The sequence below is a fragment of the Entelurus aequoreus genome, linkage group LG02 (genome assembly GCF_033978785.1).
Source record: "Entelurus aequoreus isolate RoL-2023_Sb linkage group LG02, RoL_Eaeq_v1.1, whole genome shotgun sequence".
NCBI classification, from domain to species: domain Eukaryota; kingdom Metazoa; phylum Chordata; class Actinopteri; order Syngnathiformes; family Syngnathidae; genus Entelurus; species Entelurus aequoreus.
The window spans coordinates 45,373,184-45,393,240 of NC_084732.1; the positions used below are offsets into that span (position 1 = coordinate 45,373,184).

The window sequence follows — 20,057 nt, forward strand, 5'->3', positions numbered from 1 at the left end:
CAACTTGACAATGATTGACAGCACGGAGCAGATGACCAATCATCAGTCAGATGCGAGATAAGAGCGAGTTGGCCTCCACACAGCAATATGAATTAAAAACAAGTTATACAAATAAAAAGTCCAAACGAGGAGTCTTGTGGTCCACTCAAGAGTAGTTACTATGTACAACTTGCGCTAAGGGAATAAAGGATCACAATTTGCTGTTGAAGGGTGTGTGACTTTTGGTTGTGCAATGGCCAAAGTGTCAGTCCTTTTATCCAGAGAACATCAACCGATATGGTTTTTTTCAGACAGATTATTTATTAGTAGTCAAGAGGCCAATAACCGATATATGGAGCCAATATTCATTTGCAGTAAAAGTTATATAAACATGAATAAAATACATTAGTAAACTGCTGGACAAGGCTTTAAGCTGTTTTTTTAATAATATTTTAAGGAAACGTCAGACCAGTAGCAACACAATGTTTAAAGCAGCACTAATGTTGTGGTTCATTTAGCACTAAACAACATCATGGGATTTCACAAACACCTTTATTACACGTATCTAATTCTGCTGGTCAGAGCAATCAACATTTGCATTTTAAAATATGGGGAATCTCCTGAGAAAATTGCTAAAAATATGGGATTTCTCTATCACAATAACTCGCCATCTACTCAATTATATAGCAGTTTATGGATTTAATACATAATAACATGAAACTCGCCGTGCCCCTTTAATGAGCCAACGCTCCTTCCTGTGGACGGAGGATTATTTGTTGCAGTAGCGAAAAACACAAAACGGAACCGGTAAGAAGCTGGGAAAAAAGGACAATAACTGAAGTTCCCGGCAAAAAAATAATACATTTTGAAAGCTAAGCAGGAGAGATATAGCGTGTATAAGCGTAGGAGCTGCAGTGGAAGACAGTATGAAGCTTAAACAGGCTGGTGCTTGAACAGTGTTTATAACAATCTACTTCACTAATTATTTTTTAAATACTGCCATTATACGTGTATATATTGTATCTGCTAATGTAGTTCTGTTATTTAAAAAAAAAAGACATATAGATAAAAACACGCCAATACCGATAACGTCAATATGCCATATGTATATTGGCGCCTATAATCGATCTCTGGTAAACATTAAACTAAATCATAATGCAATCAAGTATAGGGAATTATTTAATTCCATTAATTTTCTTTTGTACAAAAACTAAATTGAACAATTTATTTCTCTTTCATCTTACTCTAAAAAATGCATCTGATCCTTTCAAGCCATACCCCCTGTACGCAAGTCAGTGGTGTGTCCAAATTTTGCCCCTGCCTTCAACGTTAGAGTTTTATGATGGCAAAAGTTGGACAGTGTAATGGAATAATTAGATTTCCATTTCCTAACAATCTGACTCTTGGTGTAAACATGGGCAGCCAGTTATGTCGTCATCATAAGGTAATTAGTCTCTTGTGAATACTGTGACCGACCAGGGCAAACGCGCAGCAACGTCCACACGCTCAAAACAGAGAAACAATATATGGCAAATGACAAAACAGAATTTAGCCAGGCTACCAGGATGGGTGCGGCAGACCTCCGTAAAAAAGATTTTAAAAAGTAATATTTTACAGTGTTTAACTAAAATGTATTGAGATATTTACACTTTAATTCCAGCAACCTTCTTCTGGGCATCCCGTTATTGTTTAGTCTTTAAGGACGGATAGTCCTCAAGTCTGGCTCCCAAGAAAGCATTGCTTACTTTCACTTTTTGTTCCATGAAGTTTCAGCATTTCCATTAGGCATGTGTTTTAGGCTTTTGAGTTTTGGACTTTTGCAGCATTTTCATTTTGCAATTGTCTTTGATGCTGCAGCACTTATGTACAAAACCCAAAACCAGTGAAGTTGGCACATTGTGTAAATCGTAAATAAAAACAGAATACAATGATTTGCAAACCCTATTAAACTTATATTCAACTTAATATACTGCAAATACAATATATCTATGTTGAAACTGAGAAACTTAATTTTTTTTGCAAATAATCTTTAAATTAGAATTTAATAGCAGCAACACATTGCAAAAAAGTTGGCACAGGACATTTTAACCACTGTGTTACATGGCCTTTCCTTTTAACAGCACTCAGTTAATGTTTGGGAACTGAGGAGACCAATTTTTGAAGCTTTTGAGGTGGAATTATTTTCCATTCTTGCTTGATGTACAGCTTAAGTTGTTCAACAGTCTGGGGTCGCCATTATCATATTTTACGCTTCATAATGCGCCACAACTTTTCAGTGGGAGATAGGTCTGGACTACAGGCAGGCCAGTCTAGTACCTGCACTCTTTTACTATGAAGCCACACTGTTGTAACACGTGGCTTGGCATTGTCTTGCTGAAATAAGCAGGGGCGTCCATGATAACGTTGCTTGGATGGCAACATATGTTGCTCCAAAACCTGTATGTACCTTTCAGCATTAATGGTGCCTTCACAGATGTGTAAGTTACCCATACCTTGGGCACTAATACACCCCCATACCATCACAGATGCTGACTTTTGAACTTTGCGCCTAGAACAATCCGGATGGTTCTTTTCCTCTTTGTTCTGGAGGACACGACATCCACAGTTTCCAAAACAATTTGAAATGTGGACTTGTCAGACCACAGAAGACTTTTCCACTTTGCATCAGTCCATCTTAGACGGGCTCTGGCTCGGGCGAAGCTGGCAGCGTTTCTGGGTGTTGTTGATAAATGGCTTTGGCTTTGCATAGTAGAGTTTTAAATTGCACTTACAGATAAATGGGTTAATGATAAATGGGTTATACTTGTATAGCGCTTTTCTACCTTCAAGGTACTCAAAGCGCTTTGACACTATTTCCACATTCATCCATTCACACACACATTCACACACCGATGGCGGGAGCTGCCATGCAAGGCCCTAACCACGACCCATCAGGAGCAAGGGTGAAGTGGCTTGCTCAAGGACAAAACGGACGTGACGAGGTTGGTAGAAGGTGGGGATTGAACCAGGAACCCTCAGGTTGTTGGCACGGCCACTCTCCCAACTGCACCACACCATCCCCGTGTAGTGACGAACTGTAGTTACTGACAGTGGTTTTCTGAAGTGTTCCTGAGCCCATGTGGTGATATCCTTTACACACCAATGTCGCTTTTTGATGCAGTACAGCCTGACGGATCCAAGGTCACGGGCATTCAATGTTACGTGCAGTGATTTCTCCAGGTTCTCCCAACCTTTTGATGATATTACGGACAGTAGATGGTGAAATTCCTAAATTCCTTGCAATTGCTCGTTGAGAAATGTTGTTCTTAAACTGTTGGACAATTTGCTCACGCATTTGTTCACAAAGTGGTGACCCTCACCCCATCCTTGTTTCTGAATGACTGCGCATTTCATGGAAGCTGCTTTTATACCCAATCATTGCACCCACCTGTTCCCAATTAGCCTGTTCACCTGTGAGAGTTCCAAATAATAGTTTGATGAGCATTCCTCAACTTCCTCAGTCTTTTTTGCCACTTGTGCCAGCTTTTTTGAAACATGTTGCAGGCATCAAATTCCAAATGAGCTAATATTTGCAAAAAATAACAAAGTTTTCCAGTTCGAACATTAAATATCTTGTCTTTGCAGTCTATTTAATTGAATATAGGTTGAAAAGGATTTGCAAATCATTGCATTGTTTTTATTTACGATTTACACAACGTGCCAACTTCACTGGTTTTGGGGTTTGTATATGCAGCATGTTTTGTTTGCAGAATTTCCCAATTGCATCTGTTTTATGGTGTTTGTGTGTTCTTAGTTCTGCATAACTTCTGTGTTTAGAGCAGCGTTTCTCAAAGTGTGGGGCGCGCCCCACTGGTGGGGAATAGAGACATGACAGGTGGGGCGTGAGGAACGGGAGGAAATTTCACTTTGATTTTTTTTATTTTTTTATTATTATATTATTGGATTTTTTTTTTTACTATGCTTTCATTTTCCATACACACTGGAAATCACTTTGTGATTCTGTCTGTGAAATCCGCTATATAGATAAATGTAAATTACTTATTTTTCCTGTATGCTTTACATTACTAGGTAGGAGCGAAAGTTTGACAGACAGCAACAGTAACTAATGGGGGCGGGGCTAAGCGGAAGCTTTGTGAATGGCGAGTCACTGTGCGAGGATTTGCTGTTTTGCAAATACATTAAAAAATAGAGCCACTGCTGATGAGCTGTTCAAGATAATGGACAGTTTCCTCAAAGAACACAACCTTAAATGGGAAAACTGTGTGGGCTTTTGCTCTGATGGCGCGCATGGCAAAGTCAAGAAACGGGCTGCAGGCTCTAATAAAGAGGGTTGCGCCAAATGCGCATTGGACACAATGTGTCATTCACCGGGAAACACTCGCGTCAAGGCAGCTCAGCCCCGAACTCAATGAGGTTTTAACAGTGGCAGTGTCAAGCCTGCAACCCCGATTTGAAAAGCTGTGCAGTGCAAAACAGGCTCATTGCAGCCACTAATGCTGGAGTACTGTAAAACTCATGTTCACTTGCCCTGTCCTCCTTTTTTTGGCAAAGATTGCAAAGTGGCACTTTTATTTTCATTTATTATTGAACTTGATGCAAGTTATTTGATTTATTATTGAACTTGATGCAAGTTATTTGATTTATTATTGAACTTGATGCAAGTTATAACACTTTTATTTGATTTATTATTGAACTTGATGCAAGTTATAACACTTTTTTTGATTTATTATTGAACTTGATGCAAGTTATAACACTTTTGTTTTATTTATTATTGAACTTGATGCAAGTTATAACACTTTTGTTTTATTTATTTTTGAACTTGATGCAAGTTATTTGATTTATTATTGAACTTGATGCAAGTTATAACACTTTTATTTGATTTATTATTGAACTTGATGCAAGTTATAACACTTTTTTTTTATTTATTATTGAACTTGATGCAAGTTATAACACTTTTGTTTTATTTATTATTGAATTGATGCAAGTTATTTTATTTGATATTGAACTTGATGCAAGTTATACCACAGCTGCACAGTTATTTTATTTATTATTGAACTGGATTTTATTTTATGTTATTGAGTTTGAATGTATAAAACTTGATGTTACTTGATGTTCGATAAATTTGAAAATGTTAAGCTTGGCATTAGCATTCTGTTGGGGCGATGGGAGCAGGTGGGGCTTGAAAACTCCCCCTTGTCCAAAGTGGGGGATGACAGAAAAAGTTTGAGAACCACTGGTTTAGAGTATCAGCCACCATATGTAAAAGACAATAATAGGGATATAACAATATGATGATTTCATATCACATGGTATTGTTGTTTATCCTTAAATGTAAAAATGAAATAATGTTTTAAGTAAAACAATTGATTTATCATTCAACAATACACTACAAAGGGGATTAATGTGGCCCTGTTCGTTGCAGTTTACCTGACACGTGAAATGTGACAAATTGGGGGGTGGGTGGAGCACTGCCCACTTTAACCGCCAGACGGCAGTAGAGTTTTGAATATCTTAAAATGTGTTTTGTGGCAATTTCAACTTTGACCACAGCGTCAGTTTCTTCGTAGAGTGGCGTTTTCCATCATTTTCATTGCAAACTGAATGACCCCTCCCTCCTTCCTCTCACGTGAGATCCACCCAGGAATGAGGCCATTAAAATTCCTTCTCTACTGTATGTCTCTCCCATGTAGGAAGTACTGAAGACAGCAAAGCAAACTACCAGGAACCAAGACCACAATTGCGTTGTTTAATTTTTGACTGTGCCAACTACGCTACTCACGTTAGCAGTCATTCACAAAATCAGAGCCAGGGGGAGGATGAACACATTTTCAACAGTTATACTATATTTAATAAAACAGAAAGGCATTAAGAACAATACTTACCAGAATGCTTTCCACTTTGGATTGAACAGATTTGCTGAAAAGAAGAGATAATAGTATAAATGAGTATGCAGCCTCTGTAACATGAGTGCTGGCGCATTTATTTATAAAGCAGAGGAATGTCTGGCATGAGACGACCCTCCCTTCAGCATCTCTCAGGTCATGTAGCCCACCGCCATGAACTCATGCTGTTGAATGTAAAAAAAAATGTTCTCATTGTCTCTGTGGGACCATTACAATTATTCGCATAAAGTGGAATACTGACCAATAAATCAAAAGTCATATGCATTATTTATGTACAGTAAAATGCCCCTGAGGATGTGTCGTTCAACCAAAAAGGTTTTCATCAAACAAATACGAAACAGAATAATTGTACCGCCATCTTTTATGGAGGACTAGTCTCAACAAGAAGGGTTATAAAAAGAAGGCTACTACAGCAGTTGCGTTAAAAGTAAGCAGCCTAATCAACAAAGTCTGGGGTCACCATGGTGGTTATCAAAGCTAACGTAGCAGAGTTGATTGCATTTAAATTTTACTGGTAAAGGTGGTTATCCATTCTTCAGAAAAATAAAGTGTTTTTGTAAGCGTGGGGGCAAGTGAGGCAGTGCCCCACATATCCATCAGCTGTATCTGTGGTCATTTGTTTTTAAATTTGAGGACTCTAAATCAATCCTATGTTTAAAATATTTTATTACAGTGTTCAGGGTTTGTACACCTTTGCCATGGCCAAATTCAAGCACTTTTTAAGGACTTTCAAGATCAATTTTCCAGCTTTTCCATTACCCTTCTAAAGGCGAAAACCAGTGTGAATCAATCCATAGCCTTGTTGTTTGAGGTCACCAAATGCTGTCTGTAGGAAAAACACAGAAAATCTGCTAAAACCTAAGCCTAACGTTGAAGCAGCAGTTATCATTAACTGAATGGGGCATAGAAAATGAAGCAGTGTTTCTGTAGACTATTCAATGTCATTGGTGTTTGCAAACGTGTCTCCATTTGTGTTGTTTTTCAAATTTCTTGTTCTTTTTCTTACTTACAGCACTCAATGACATCGAACAGCACGGATTGATTCACACAGTATTTGTGCTTGTAAACTGCATAATGTGATATGAATACACGCACCCTCAAAATGTCAATTTCACTCATTTATTAACAAAACTGTTCCACATTAATATAAGGATAATACATTAAAGGAAAATATTTTGTTTGTTTCACAAAACCTCAGTCACCTTTCATTAAGCATATCTAGCCTTATAACTGTGGCTATGATAACAAATCGATTTTTAGTTGAGGGAAGTTCTTAACTTTATAATTTATCATTGACAAACACTCGCTTTTTTCCTTTCTTAGCTCGTAATAACTGTCCGCAATTAACATATAATCTAGCGCTGATCTCACAGTTTAGGTCTCGCGTGTACCAAAAGGTTAGAAAACAAAAGGTTAGAAAACAAAACTTTAGCTAACGTTAGTTAGCTTGTACAGCTAGTAATCTCTGTGGCTTATATATATATATATATATATATATATATATATATATATATATATATATATATATATATATGACTCGAGAGCCGACTCTCCCATTGCGAAAAGCTGGATTTCCTTTTTGCATACTTTGCAGAAGGCTACACGTGAATTTGGTCCACGTTTTATCCAAAGTTTGTATTTGTCATTTTCCATCCAATGTTCATTAAAACGACAACCTCCCGGCATGATGGACCGATGCACCAGTGTCCTCTTGTAACAACCTAATGTAAGGGCTCGTGCAAAGCCAACAGATCAAGCGTGTAGCTTTCATTTTTAAGGAAACTTATTTTAATTGTTTTCCATTTTATAATTAGCCTATTGCGTCTGACTGCTGAGAAATATGATGAACATTTCCAAGCATTTACAAGCACTTCACCCAAAATTCAAGCATTTTTCAAACTTTGAAAAAACAACATTAAAATCCAAGCATTTTCAAGGTTTTTAAGCACCTGTACGAACCCTGAGTGTTGTATTTATGGTATCCTATTTTTCTGGGGAAAACACCCTACAGAGTGTTCTCTAGCAAATATCCCAATGTAAATAAACAGCAGCTATATTTGCCTTGCTGATTCAGTGTGAACTTGCAGAGAGGCCACCCCACTTGTCCAGGTTTAATTCCTAATCTGCAGACAGGTCATCCTGTTGTTGACAGTGAGACAGAAGATAGAGCGGGTCACATTTAAGGACACTTGCTCGCTAAGGCCGCGGGTCACAATCGGGCTGTAAGCCTCGCCGAGAACAGTTTAACGCTTTAATTCGCTGTTACCAGGCGGCCAAGGATTGCTCCGAGCCAAGAGGGCTTCATTAGCTTGTTTTCAGGGCACATTTAGCAGGTACACTGGATTACACCTGAGCTCTGCTTTTGTGCGGACAGATTAGACACAAACTAGCATTTGAAACAGATTAAATTGATCCATTAAATCCCAGTCTCTGTTCTGATGTAGCGATTGGGAGAAGCTCCCTCTCCACTGTTTCAGTGGAAACATCCACGGCTGCACAACAGCACATTTTGAGTTTGTTTTTTTGCTTACGCAGCAGACATTTAGACTCTTTTTCGTGACATTTTGAAAGGGCAACATTTAAATGGCAGCGCACAAGTTCAGACATAAAGGGCTCATTTTGAATGAATGTGACCTTAAATCAGGAAAGTCTCAAAAGTAGCAAAATGCTAAAAAGTAATATATGTCTGTGTATCTATGGATTCCACTCACAACTGTTCTGACGTCACACTATTCAGCACCTGGGTGTCAGTAACGTATCACCATCACAAGTATTGACATTTATCACCGTTACATTATTTGACCCCGCCCTACTTTGAAGAGAAACTACTTCAGTGTGGCTTTGGCAATTTGATTCAGCCAAACAAATGTTCTATGTTAATTGGAGATTTAAATAAAACGATATTATGTGGCGTTATTTATCATTATCTATAGTCACTAAACACAAATTGGGGTCACTCACACACTTTCAAATGATGTTTGTTGTTTGTGTAGTAAGTTGTGGTGTGGTGTAACTGGAGTTATTATTTGTATTATTTATTTCAGTGGCTCTCATACATTTTCACCAAGTACCACCTCAGAAAAAACGGGGCTCTCCAAGTACCACAATAATGACCAACATTAAAATACAGTAGCATGGTAGGCCTAAGTATTCATTAAAACAAGACAGATGTTATAGTTAACAAGTATATTTAATGTTTTTGGCCACTGTAACATTACACAGTTTGAACAGTAAGACTGTGTTTGAATATAGGAAAATAAAACACTAATCACTTGGTTAAGTGATTCTTTTGGCATTCTACCAGATGGAGCCCGTGTACCATTAGTTTGAAAATCAGTGATTTATTTTAAGTAGTGTTTCATCATATATGCTGTTATTTATTATTTTATTACTAAATAAGCTACCTGCAAATCTTACATATTAAGTTTACTATTACCTATTTTTGTCATTTATTTTCTATAAGAAATGGCAAGAGGAACAATCAGTACTTGCTGTGGCACGCAGAAGGGGTAGGATTTAATACACTCTGCTTCTTTGCACTTCTTTTTTTAACACTGTTAAGCATGTTGAAAATAAACTCAATCAAAACCAACTAAAAACTGTTCCTACTACTTTGCACTGCAAATCATTTGCCGAGATACAGAATTTCATTTCTTGAAATTTCTCTAGTTTTAAGCGTTATTTATTTTTAGTTATTGACTTTACATTATAATCTTAATTTTAGCTGAAAAATTGTATTTTGTTTATTGTAGTAAAAATCCATAATCCTTTTGTATGTGTTTTACACTTTTCTCAACTTTAAAAAACAAAAAAAAAGCCTAACCAGGGACAAGGTTTGCAAATCAGCCTGTGGCTAATTGTCCTATGTACTTTGACATCGGTTACCTGTGGGTAGCAATGTTTAATTGTACTGTCCCTGTCAAATAAGCACATAAATAAAATAAAAATGTTAAAATTGAGAAAATATCTACTCAAATAGGATAATTTGGTTTCGCACATAGTAAATGTTGTTTAAATATTCTGCTAATTAATTTAAGAATTGCAAGTTGAATAATGCTTGTTTTGTTAAAATTTAGAAAATAACTACTCAAATAGGATAATTTGGTTCCCCACATAGAAAATCTTGTTTAAATATTCTTCAACATCCCACAGATGCTAATTAATTTAAGAATTGCAAGTTGAATAATGCTTGTTTTCAGAATAAAATACTTATTTCTATCTTAAAAGTCTTGCTAATGTCTAGATATACAAATGTTAATGGGGCGGTATAGGTTGGTAGAGTGGCCGTGCCAGCAACTTGAGGGTTCCAGGTTCGATCCCCGCTTCCGCCATCCTAGTCCCTGCCGTTGTGTCCTTGGGCAAGACACTTTACCCACCTGCTCCCAGTGCCACCCACACTGGTTTAAAATGTAACTTATGTAAAAGCGCTTTGAGTCACTAGAGAAAAGCACTACATACATATAATTTACTTCAATTCATTTAATTTAGGATGTCTTATCAAGTAAAATTAACTTGCTGCCTGGACAGATAATTTCACTACACTGTAAAAAGAAATTCTGTAAAAAACGGTCATCTACTGGCAGTTACGGCTGCCAAACGAAAACCATAAAATTAAAGTAAAACATTGTAAACCAAATAATGATCAAAAACATTATATTTACAGAAATTTTCATGAAACGTTTTGCGGAAAAATATCGTAATTTTATATATTTTTACTAAATTATTAAGATCAACAACCTTTAATAAAGTGACGATGCAAACAGTTCTGCAGAAAAATACCTTTATTCTACAGAGTTTTTCCAAATTATTAAGATCAAACACCTTTAATGAAGTGACAATGCTGGCAGTTCCACAGAAAAATACCATTATTTTACAGATTTTTTTCTGAATTGTTAAGATCAACCACCTTTAATAAAGTGATGATGCAAACAGTTCTGCAGAAAAATACCTTTATTCTACAGCATGAGTGTCACACTCTGGCCCATGGGCCAAATTTAGAGTAAATTAACCATAAAAATAGGATTTTTTTTACAGTGTACTTTTAGTTTCCCCCCCCCCCCCACTTATATTTTGCCTCATTTAGCTGCAAAATATTTCACACATTACAACCACAATGTTAACTATTGTCAAATCATGACATTCAAGTTATAAATTCCTATGTTCGTTGTATTAGATGCTATCATTAGACCAGGGGTGTCCAAACTTTTTCCACTGAGGGCCGCACACGGAAAAATTAAAGCATGTGGGGGCCATTTTGATATTTTTCCTTTTCAAACCATAACAAAATATATGGATTTTTTATTTATTTTACCTTTAGGGGTGCCGGGGACCATAAAGGGTCTCAGTAATTAAAATGTTAAAAATAAGTCAGATTATTTTTTTTATTTTTTATTATTTAACACTTACAGTAAATCTCTAAATCAACTTCAAGTTGATATAAAGTAATACAAATTTTAAAAAATGTTTTATGGTTTTTCTGTCAAAAACAACTTAGTTTTTTTTTTATAGTAAAACTGAAATATGCAGTATTTAGTAATTAGAGCCCTAAAAGATCAATAATGCAGGACACCATTGATTTTAATTATTTCATATTTTTGAGTAATCACAGTGAAAAGATAAATAAAAAATCACTAAATATATTTGGGATCCAAAAGGTGCCCCACTCATAAAGTGATACATTTTCATTAGGTTTTTCTTTTACTTTCAACACTTAAGTTACGAGATCAACTCCAGATATATCTGTCGATTTTATGCTGGAACTATTATTTTGTTTGTTTTATGCGCTTTTGTCAAAGAAAACTTTGATGTTTTTATATGGCTACTACAATATATGCAATATTTACCACATACAACATTTTAAAGTGAAATATTTGAAGTAATTGGAGCCCTGAAAATAATTCATTATAACATGGAATTTTTGTCATTATTTTTTTTCTTTGAACAATGGAAAAAAAAAGAAAAATAAATAAAGACAAAAGAAAAAAAAACAGCCTGCATGGCAGCTTTTGTGTCAACATTGCAACTTTTTGTCGTTAGATTTCACCTCATTCCACTTTTTTTAATGTTCTTTTTTATTTTTACAATAGTATTTCCATAATGTGTGGCGGGCCGGTAAACAATTAGCTGCGGGCCGCAAATGGCCCCCGGGCCGCACTTTGGACTTGCAGGCGTACCTACTGTTGAGTGTATGCATAAAGCATAAAACGAGTGTTATATTGCCGTAGAAGCGTGCAGAATGGTAAGAGTGTGCACATGTGCGCGCTATTAAATGGTGCAAACATGCACGGCGGCTCTCACCAGATGGAGTTCTTGATCCTGAGCTGGAGAGCCCCGGCCTCGGCACCCTGCAGCCCGGCGATCAGCCCGGGCAAACTGCACGCCCCGCGCTCCGTGTGCAGTTGCTGGGGGTCCTCCTCTGCCATCCCAGCTAGGCGTCCCGAGCCGAACCGGACTTTTGGGCGGACGACGAGGTACCGCAGCCCGCTAGTTTGAGAGGAGGAGGAGGAGGAGGAGAGGTCGTCGCGGTGCTAAGTGGACATCAGCGCGCCCTGTTGTTGTTGTCGTCGTCGTCGTCAGCCAGCCGCCCTCCTCCGACATCTCGTCCCTCCAGCTTGTTGCACTTGACGGTCTTCATGGGGGGGAAGCATCAGAGACGAGCGTGGCGGTGCATGAGGGGAAAGGAAGACGTGTGCGAGCAGGAAAAGAAGAAGCGTGTTGCCTCCTCACGCTCACGCTCACACTCACGCTCACGTTGTGGGATTTCTTTGCATGTGCGCCGTGTAGTAGCTGTCAGCCGTGCGCATGCGCAGTGGCGGCTGGCGGCAATAAAAACAACACGCAAGCACGACCCTCCATCCTTTTATTTTTACATTTTCATTTTGAATATTAGGGAAGCAGACATCAATGACGTGTAACTATGACGTAGCCAGTAAATATAAAGATAACCTGAAGAAATGTCTGCCCTTGCCCGTCAACGTTACTGAGCAAATACTTTTAATTTGGGCACAACATCTTTGGTGATTCACGAAAACGACGTTCCACGTGACGGCCCCATCTTTGTGCAGAAGGTAAGCAAAATGACGAGGAAAACGTCATTCTTACAACGCCCCGTCTGAGCAAACCAGTACATGTGTGAACGCAAAACTATGCACTATTTATGTTTCTTACTCAAACGCTGCGAGGACGTTTTGTTCCCCTCAAACCAGTTTAGCGCCACAGCTTGTCTCATGTCGGCCACCGTAGTTGTAGACTGTTGAAAATAGTTGCTAGGCAACGAAAAGTCGCGCACCAAGTTTCTGTAAACATTCCAGTCCCGTCGTTACGCAGGTTAGATCGATACTTTTTATCGACATATTTATATCGATTACTTTTATTATGAACTGATGCTTATGTGTACGGTGCTAGCGGACGTCTTTATCAATGGAATCGATAAACAAACAAACCTGAAAGGGTTAGCTTAGCCTCGTACAGCCAGGAAATAGTCAATCATATTTGTACACAATTAAATGAATATAGAAGCACACAATGTATTTACAGACAAGTATTACATCCTATTGTGTTTTGTACTCTTTTGAAGGCCACATCAACGCCAAAGATGCCTGCTAGCTACCTTCTGGCAAAGGAGGAGAAGTACAGGTAGGAGTAAAATGTTGGTTTATAGGAGGACATGTTTGTGTTTTGTCAGCGATTCATTAGAAAAGTGACATTTAATTGCAGGTGAAACCAATCCACTTAAATAAGACAATACACATGACAAAGACTAAGTAGTGTATCCAAGAAGTACTAAGTAGAGTGAATGTTTTGTTTGATCATTTCCTTAAGGCTGCTAAATGCAAAGCTGGAGGCTAAAACAGCAACTCTGGCAATGCGAGAAGATCAACTCAAGGTACCGATTTAAAGAAATGGACCTAATTTACTGTGAACCCAGAAAGTATTCATTCACAGCGCTTCTCTTTTGTCACATTTTGTTAGCCCTTATTCCAAAATGGAATACATTAATTGTTGCCCTTAAAATTCTACACACAATACCCCATATTGACAATGTGAAAAGGTATTTTTCTAATTTTGCAAATTTACTAAAAATAAAAAAAATCATATGTACATAAATATTCACATCCTTTGCTCAATACTTTGTTGATGCACCTTTGGTAGAAATTACAGCCTCAAGTCTTTTTGACTACGATGCCACAAGCTTGGCACACCTATCATTGGGCAGTTCCACCCTTTCCTCTTTGCAGCAACTCTCAAGCTACATCAGGTTGGATGGGAAGCGTTGGTTTTCATTCAGGATGTCTCTGTACATTGCTGCATTCATCTTAGTCTTGTCAGAGAGGTGACCAAGAACCAGATGGTCACACTGTCAGAACTACAACATTCTTCTGTGGAGAGAGGAGAACCTTCCAGAAGGACAACCAACTCTGCAGCAGTCCACCAATCAGGCATGTATGGTAGAGTGGCCAGACTGAAGCCATTTCTTAGTAAAAAGTTTGCCAAAATGCACCAGAAAGACTCTCAGACCATAAGAACTAACATTCTTTGGTCTGATGAGACACAATTTAACTCTTTGGTGTGAATGTCAGACATCATATTTGGAGGAACCAGACACCGCTCATCACCAGGCCAATACCATCCCTACAGTGAAGCATGGTGGTGGCAGCATCATGCTGTGGGGATGTTTTTCAGCAGCAGGAACTGGGAGACTAGTCAGGATGGAGGGAAATATGAATGCAGCATTAAACAGAGACATTCTGGATGAAAACCAACGCTTCCCATCCAACCAGGTGGCACTTGAGAAGTGCTGCAAAGAGGAATGGGCAAAGCTGCCCAATGATAGGTGTGGCAAGCTTGTGGCATCGTATTCAAAAAGACTTGAGGCTGTAATTGTTGCCAAAGGTGCATCAACAAAGTATTGAGGAAAGGCTGTGAATACTTATGTACATGTCATTTTTCATATTTTTATTTTTTATATATTTGCCAATAATTTTTTAAAAACTGTTCACATTGCCATAATGGTGTATTGTGTGTAGAATTTTGAGGACAAAAAAGAATGTATTCCATTTTGGAAAAGGGCTGTAACATAACAAAATGTGGAAAAAGTGAAGCGCTTTGAATACGGTGAAAAGGATGCTGGTTATGTTGTAGTGAAGCTTTTACCTTGTTTCCACGCCAGAAAGAACGTGAAGAATTTTTATCAAAAACCTCAGTCACGCCCCCACTTAAGGATTTGGAGGATGAACCAGCCGCAAGGTAGTCATCTCAAATGATTGCTGATAAACACTGTCCTTGCATATTTACATCTTCCATTACATCCAGCAAAACCAAGGATCGACTCACACCTGTGCAGAGGCCTCGTGAGAAGGTATAACCACAAGAGAACATCATTTAGCTCTTTATTTTGGTAATTGGTGTATATGTATGTGCTTAGGCGGAGGCCAAAAAAGGGGTGAGGCCAGCATCACAAGGAAGAACAGCGTGAGTTGTTTAAGACTGACGACCTATTGTCGGGCTTTCTCCATGTCACATTTCCACTTTGTTTTCCGCAGAGTTTTTGGAGACGGTTCAGGAGCTGCAGCAGATCCTGTGGAGTCCTTCCTGGCAAAGACCATACAAAACATGGAAGACAAGATGAATCGTGACAATGATGTGTTCAATGATGGCGACAACGAAGGCAAGGGTAAGTGGCGTCATTACATACATCTAATAAGTCGAATAAGTCTCCTTCACATTGTACAAACTATTTTATTATATCTTCGCAAAGCACAATGCTGTTGATGTGAAACCGAGTAGTCAGTGTACAATTCAGTCAATTCACTACCCACTGAGAATAAGTCCACACACACAGCCATTGTTGGGTCAATAGCTGATAACACCAGCGATTACTCCTCACGGTGACCACGGCCAAATTGTGTCCAATCGTGGTCCAGAGACAGACTTGGCCACGTAATTCAGCTTCCTCAGCAAGACACTTGGAGGCGTGCTTGGGCGAGGCTATCTTTGACTCAGCATTTTCATAGTTGACTCTATGGCGTTTTATTTATTGATTTATTTTCAAACGAGAAAAATTAACAAAAAGTGATTGTGTAGTAGTACCTCAACTTGCAAGTTTAATTGGTTCTTGCGGCGTAATTGGGGCTTTGTCCCTACTAAATCAGCACAAATTTAACATATAACATGCCTTTAAAAAAATAAAAATATTTTAGATAAGAAATATTGTAAACAAGGGGCAGCACGGTGGTAGAGGGGTTAGTGCATCTGCCTCACAATACGAAGGTCCTGAGTAGTCCTGAGTTCAATCCTAGGCTCAGGATCTTTCTGTGTGAAGTTTGCATTTTCTCCCTGTGACTGCGTGGGTTCCTTCCGGGTACTCCGGCTTCCTCCCACCTCCAAAGACATGCACCTGGGGATAGGTTGATTGGCAACACTAAATTGGCCCTAGTGTGTGAATGTGAGTGTGAATGTTGTCTTTCTATCTGTGTTGGCCCTGTGATGAGGTGGCGACTTGTCCAGGGTGTACCCCGCCTTCCGCCCGATTGTAGCTGAGATAGGCTCCAGCGATCCCCCGCGACCCCAAAAGGGACAAGCGGTAGAAAATGGATGGATGGATGGATATTGTAAACAAACTATGCAATATAATGTACTACTCACAACTACAGTAGTTGTTTAAAGTAATGTTATAATAATGAACAGCATTTACCTTGGAGAATGGACTTTTACATATCTCCTTCCTGCTACGTCTCCATCAAATACAAATGATAAATGATACAGAGATGTCCCCCGTTTACATATTATTTCAACATCTCATTCTGCTTCAGTATGGTGCAAACTAGCAGCTATACGCACAAAACGTTGTTGATGATTCCTTCTTTAATTAAATGAACATCATCCACTTCCTCTTCTCAGCACTTCACATTCACTTTCTTCCTTCCCAACCAAAGTTATGTTGACATTTAGCTTTAAGCTAATGCTAGCGAGTGAGACCGGATGTTTTAGTTGCTACACCAACTAATGGCGGGGATGATTGTAACTCAAATTTTTGTTTACAACATTAAAGCCTAACAATAAGCCGAGATACTTCTATTATCTAAAAAAACTCTTAAGGTGGGACACTTAAATTGAGGTACCACTCTACTGTATACTGACTGGTCACTAGGTGTCAGTAACGTCACACAGATGTAGATCTGGCACTATACAGAGCCAAATGTAATAACATACAGTTTTTAATTAAAGTGAACAAAACAGAGATCTCATTCATGACTTTTTTCACCTCAAAAAAGGCTAAAGCACTCTGATAAAAAAATACACATGGTTGAGATTGGATAGTTTAGTGAGGTCCACGGCTCTGGCACAGCGCCCAGAAGACATTAAACTTGACTAAATAGAGGAAGTAAAAGTCGTAACAAAGTTTATGTATGTGAATCTGTGGAAGGATCATTGCCTTTGCCAGAAAAGAGCTACACCAAGGCAAGGTGGCGTGTGCCGACGAGCCCCGCATCCTTCATGTTGAAACAACGTCCCAGCATTATTCATCAAATATTCTTGAGTGCAGCAGAGCATTTTGGAAAGTAAGAAATGTCGGAGGCCAAAACACAGCCAGCATTTTTTAAACACGTCACGCCAAGAGCCATCGACCGCTCTAAGGAAGGCTGAAGTGACAATCAAAACTTTAAGCAGGTAAGCGTTATCTCTTACTCTTGAAAACAAATGTCAGTAATCTTTTACTAATATTCGAAGAAGTCACAATCGATACATTTTCCAAACACACGGGTTATACGCGGGCGTCAGATGGTACTTAACCCTCACGGAGGAAGGAGAAGGGTTCTATCTCCCGACTATTCCACTGCGAGGTTGATAATTGCATTATGTTGGAAAGCTGTTTTCCAAAGCATGCCATCATGCCCACGACTTCACACTTTCCTTCCATGAACCGCAGCTCTGCAGTGCCGGCAGCAGTCGTACAGCCCAAGACCCCGAAATAACCACCATTATGCTTTTATTTAGGCAATGCACAATCTTCTTGCTACTCACTCATGTTGGCAGCTATGCTTGGACAATAATGGCCGTGTTGACTCTTTACAAACTGTACACTGACTTTATAACAGTGCTAGCATGACCTTTGACCCCGGCTAATAAATCATCTTAAATCCCATGTGATATCAAACCACTCATTTAGGTTTATAGATAAGGTGACAAGATATGTGTTCTCTCATCCAATTTCCTATCATCTATCACAGTGGTTCTCAAACTGTTTTCACCAAGTACCACCTCAGAAAACACTTGGCTCTCCAAGTACCACTTAAATGACCAACATTAAAATACAGTAGCGTAGAAGGCCCAGGTATTCATTAAAAACATGGCAGGGGTTTTATTTAACAAGTACATTTAATGTTTGGCCCCTGTAACATTACATAGTTTGAACAGTGTTTGAAAATAGGAAAATAAAACGCTATACTTTAAAAGCGACTCTTTGGCGTACCACTAGATCAGGGGTCGGCAACCCAAAATGTTGAAAGAGCCATATTGGACCAAAAATGCAAAAACAAATCTGTCTGGAGCCGCAAAAAATTCAAAGCCATATTACATACAGATAGTGTGTCATGAGATATAAATTGAATTAAGAGGACTTAAAGGAAACTAAATGAGCTCAAATATACCTACAAATGAGGCATAATGATGCAATATGTACATACAGCTAGCCTAAATAGCATGTTAGCATCGATTAGCTTGCAGTCATGCAGTGACCAAATATGTCTGATTAGCACTCCACACAAGTCAATAACATCAACAAAACTCACCTTTGTGCATTCACGCACATTAAAAGTTTGGTGGACAAAATGAGACGGAAAAAGAAGTGGCATAAAACACGTCCTAAAAAGTCGGAGAAAGTTATACATATAAACAAACTACGGTGAGTTCAAGGACCGCCAAAATTAGTAGGACAAAACGGCGCTCGCCAAATACTCGAATCAGTGAAGCACGTTTAATGTAAACAGTGTGCTTTATACCATTTAGGGAGGTTTGTGTCATGTTTGTCCTCCTACAGAAACCATATTAACACAAAAAATATATTTTTTTCCCCTCATCTTTTTCCATTTTTCATACATTTTTTAAAAAGCTCCAGAGAGCCACTAGGGCGGCGCTAAAGAGCCGCATGCGGCTCTAGAGCCGCGGGTTGCCGACCCCTGCACTAGATGGAGCCCGAAAACCAGTACCAGTTTGAGAATCACTGATACATCATTCAAAATTGGCATGATTGTTGGTTTAACATAGACCAAATGTGAAGGATAATTGGATGTTGCTGATTATACTGATGGCACGTTACCAATAATGGGTATTATGACTCAGGTGTAACCCACAATTGAACTATAATCTCCAGAAGTCCTAACTGTAACAACTCTACAGTTTGTAGGTAGAGATACATATTGTATATCTTTTTTTAAATAAAAAGGGCCTTTATGTAGTTGGGCCAAAACATGTTCCCATTTAAGAAGCAAAGTGGAGCCGTGTGAATAGATGCTTTTCTACTTTTATCAATGAAAGCTCAAGTGTATTTCTAATTGCCTTCATGGTTGTGTTTCGTTAAGGTGTTTCATCTGCACAAATACATGCTCTGATGGCCAACATAAAAATTATGCAAGGGGAAATGGATCAGCTTATGACTGAAAGACAAAATAAGGTGCAGAAAAACTACAGCTATATTTCACATCAAATACTATTGCTACTTTTCGCCACTGTAAGGAGATCAAGATCTTTATTGTTAATAAGGCTTGCAGCTGGTGTTTTTTTTAACTTCAGGAAGATGAAAATGTCAAGCTGAATACAAAAGTCAGGCAGCTGGAGGAGGATCGGGTCAAGCTGCAGAGGAGCGTCAACATCCAGCAGACAAAGATTGACAAGCTGAAAGCGTCAGAGAACGAGGCCGTCATCAAATGTGACAGCCTTCAGCTGCAAGTGTCTGCTTTGCAAAAGGTTTCTATCAATGTCAATGAGTACAATGGTAGCCAAACTTGAAAACGTAACCTGTTTGTCTGAAGGAAATTGAGAAGTTGAATAAATCCACCAAACAAGGTGCAACCGTCCACAACACTGTGGAGCTTCGTCTCAGCAGAGCACTGGAGGAGGTGGAGCGCTTAAAGGCAGAGCTCAACAAAACTAAACAGATGAACAAGGCAAGCAAGA

General features: G+C 38.7%; 1 protein-coding gene across 4 annotated transcripts in view; it reads left to right on the forward strand.

Moving 5' to 3' along the window:
- The window catches only part of tex9 (testis expressed 9), a 65,463-nt gene that overhangs the window by 42,433 nt on the left and 2,973 nt on the right, over positions 1-20,057 (forward strand). Inside the window, exons 1-10 of one of the 4 annotated variants that reach the window (XM_062027622.1) lie at positions 12,330-12,949; positions 13,459-13,517; positions 13,704-13,767; positions 15,052-15,128; positions 15,195-15,240; positions 15,307-15,353; positions 15,425-15,555; positions 19,463-19,554; positions 19,674-19,847; positions 19,913-20,047. In XM_062027622.1, the coding sequence (XP_061883606.1) occupies positions 13,477-13,517; positions 13,704-13,767; positions 15,052-15,128; positions 15,195-15,240; positions 15,307-15,353; positions 15,425-15,555; positions 19,463-19,554; positions 19,674-19,847; positions 19,913-20,047 (807 nt within the window). In that variant the 5' untranslated portion in view covers positions 12,330-12,949; positions 13,459-13,476. Of the gene's footprint in view, positions 1-12,329; positions 12,950-13,050; positions 13,209-13,458; positions 13,518-13,703; positions 13,768-15,051; positions 15,129-15,194; positions 15,241-15,306; positions 15,354-15,424; positions 15,556-19,462; positions 19,555-19,673; positions 19,848-19,912; positions 20,048-20,057 lie in introns of those variants that run through there. The other 3 variants (XM_062027615.1, XM_062027599.1, XM_062027607.1) reach the window with 3 other exon arrangements.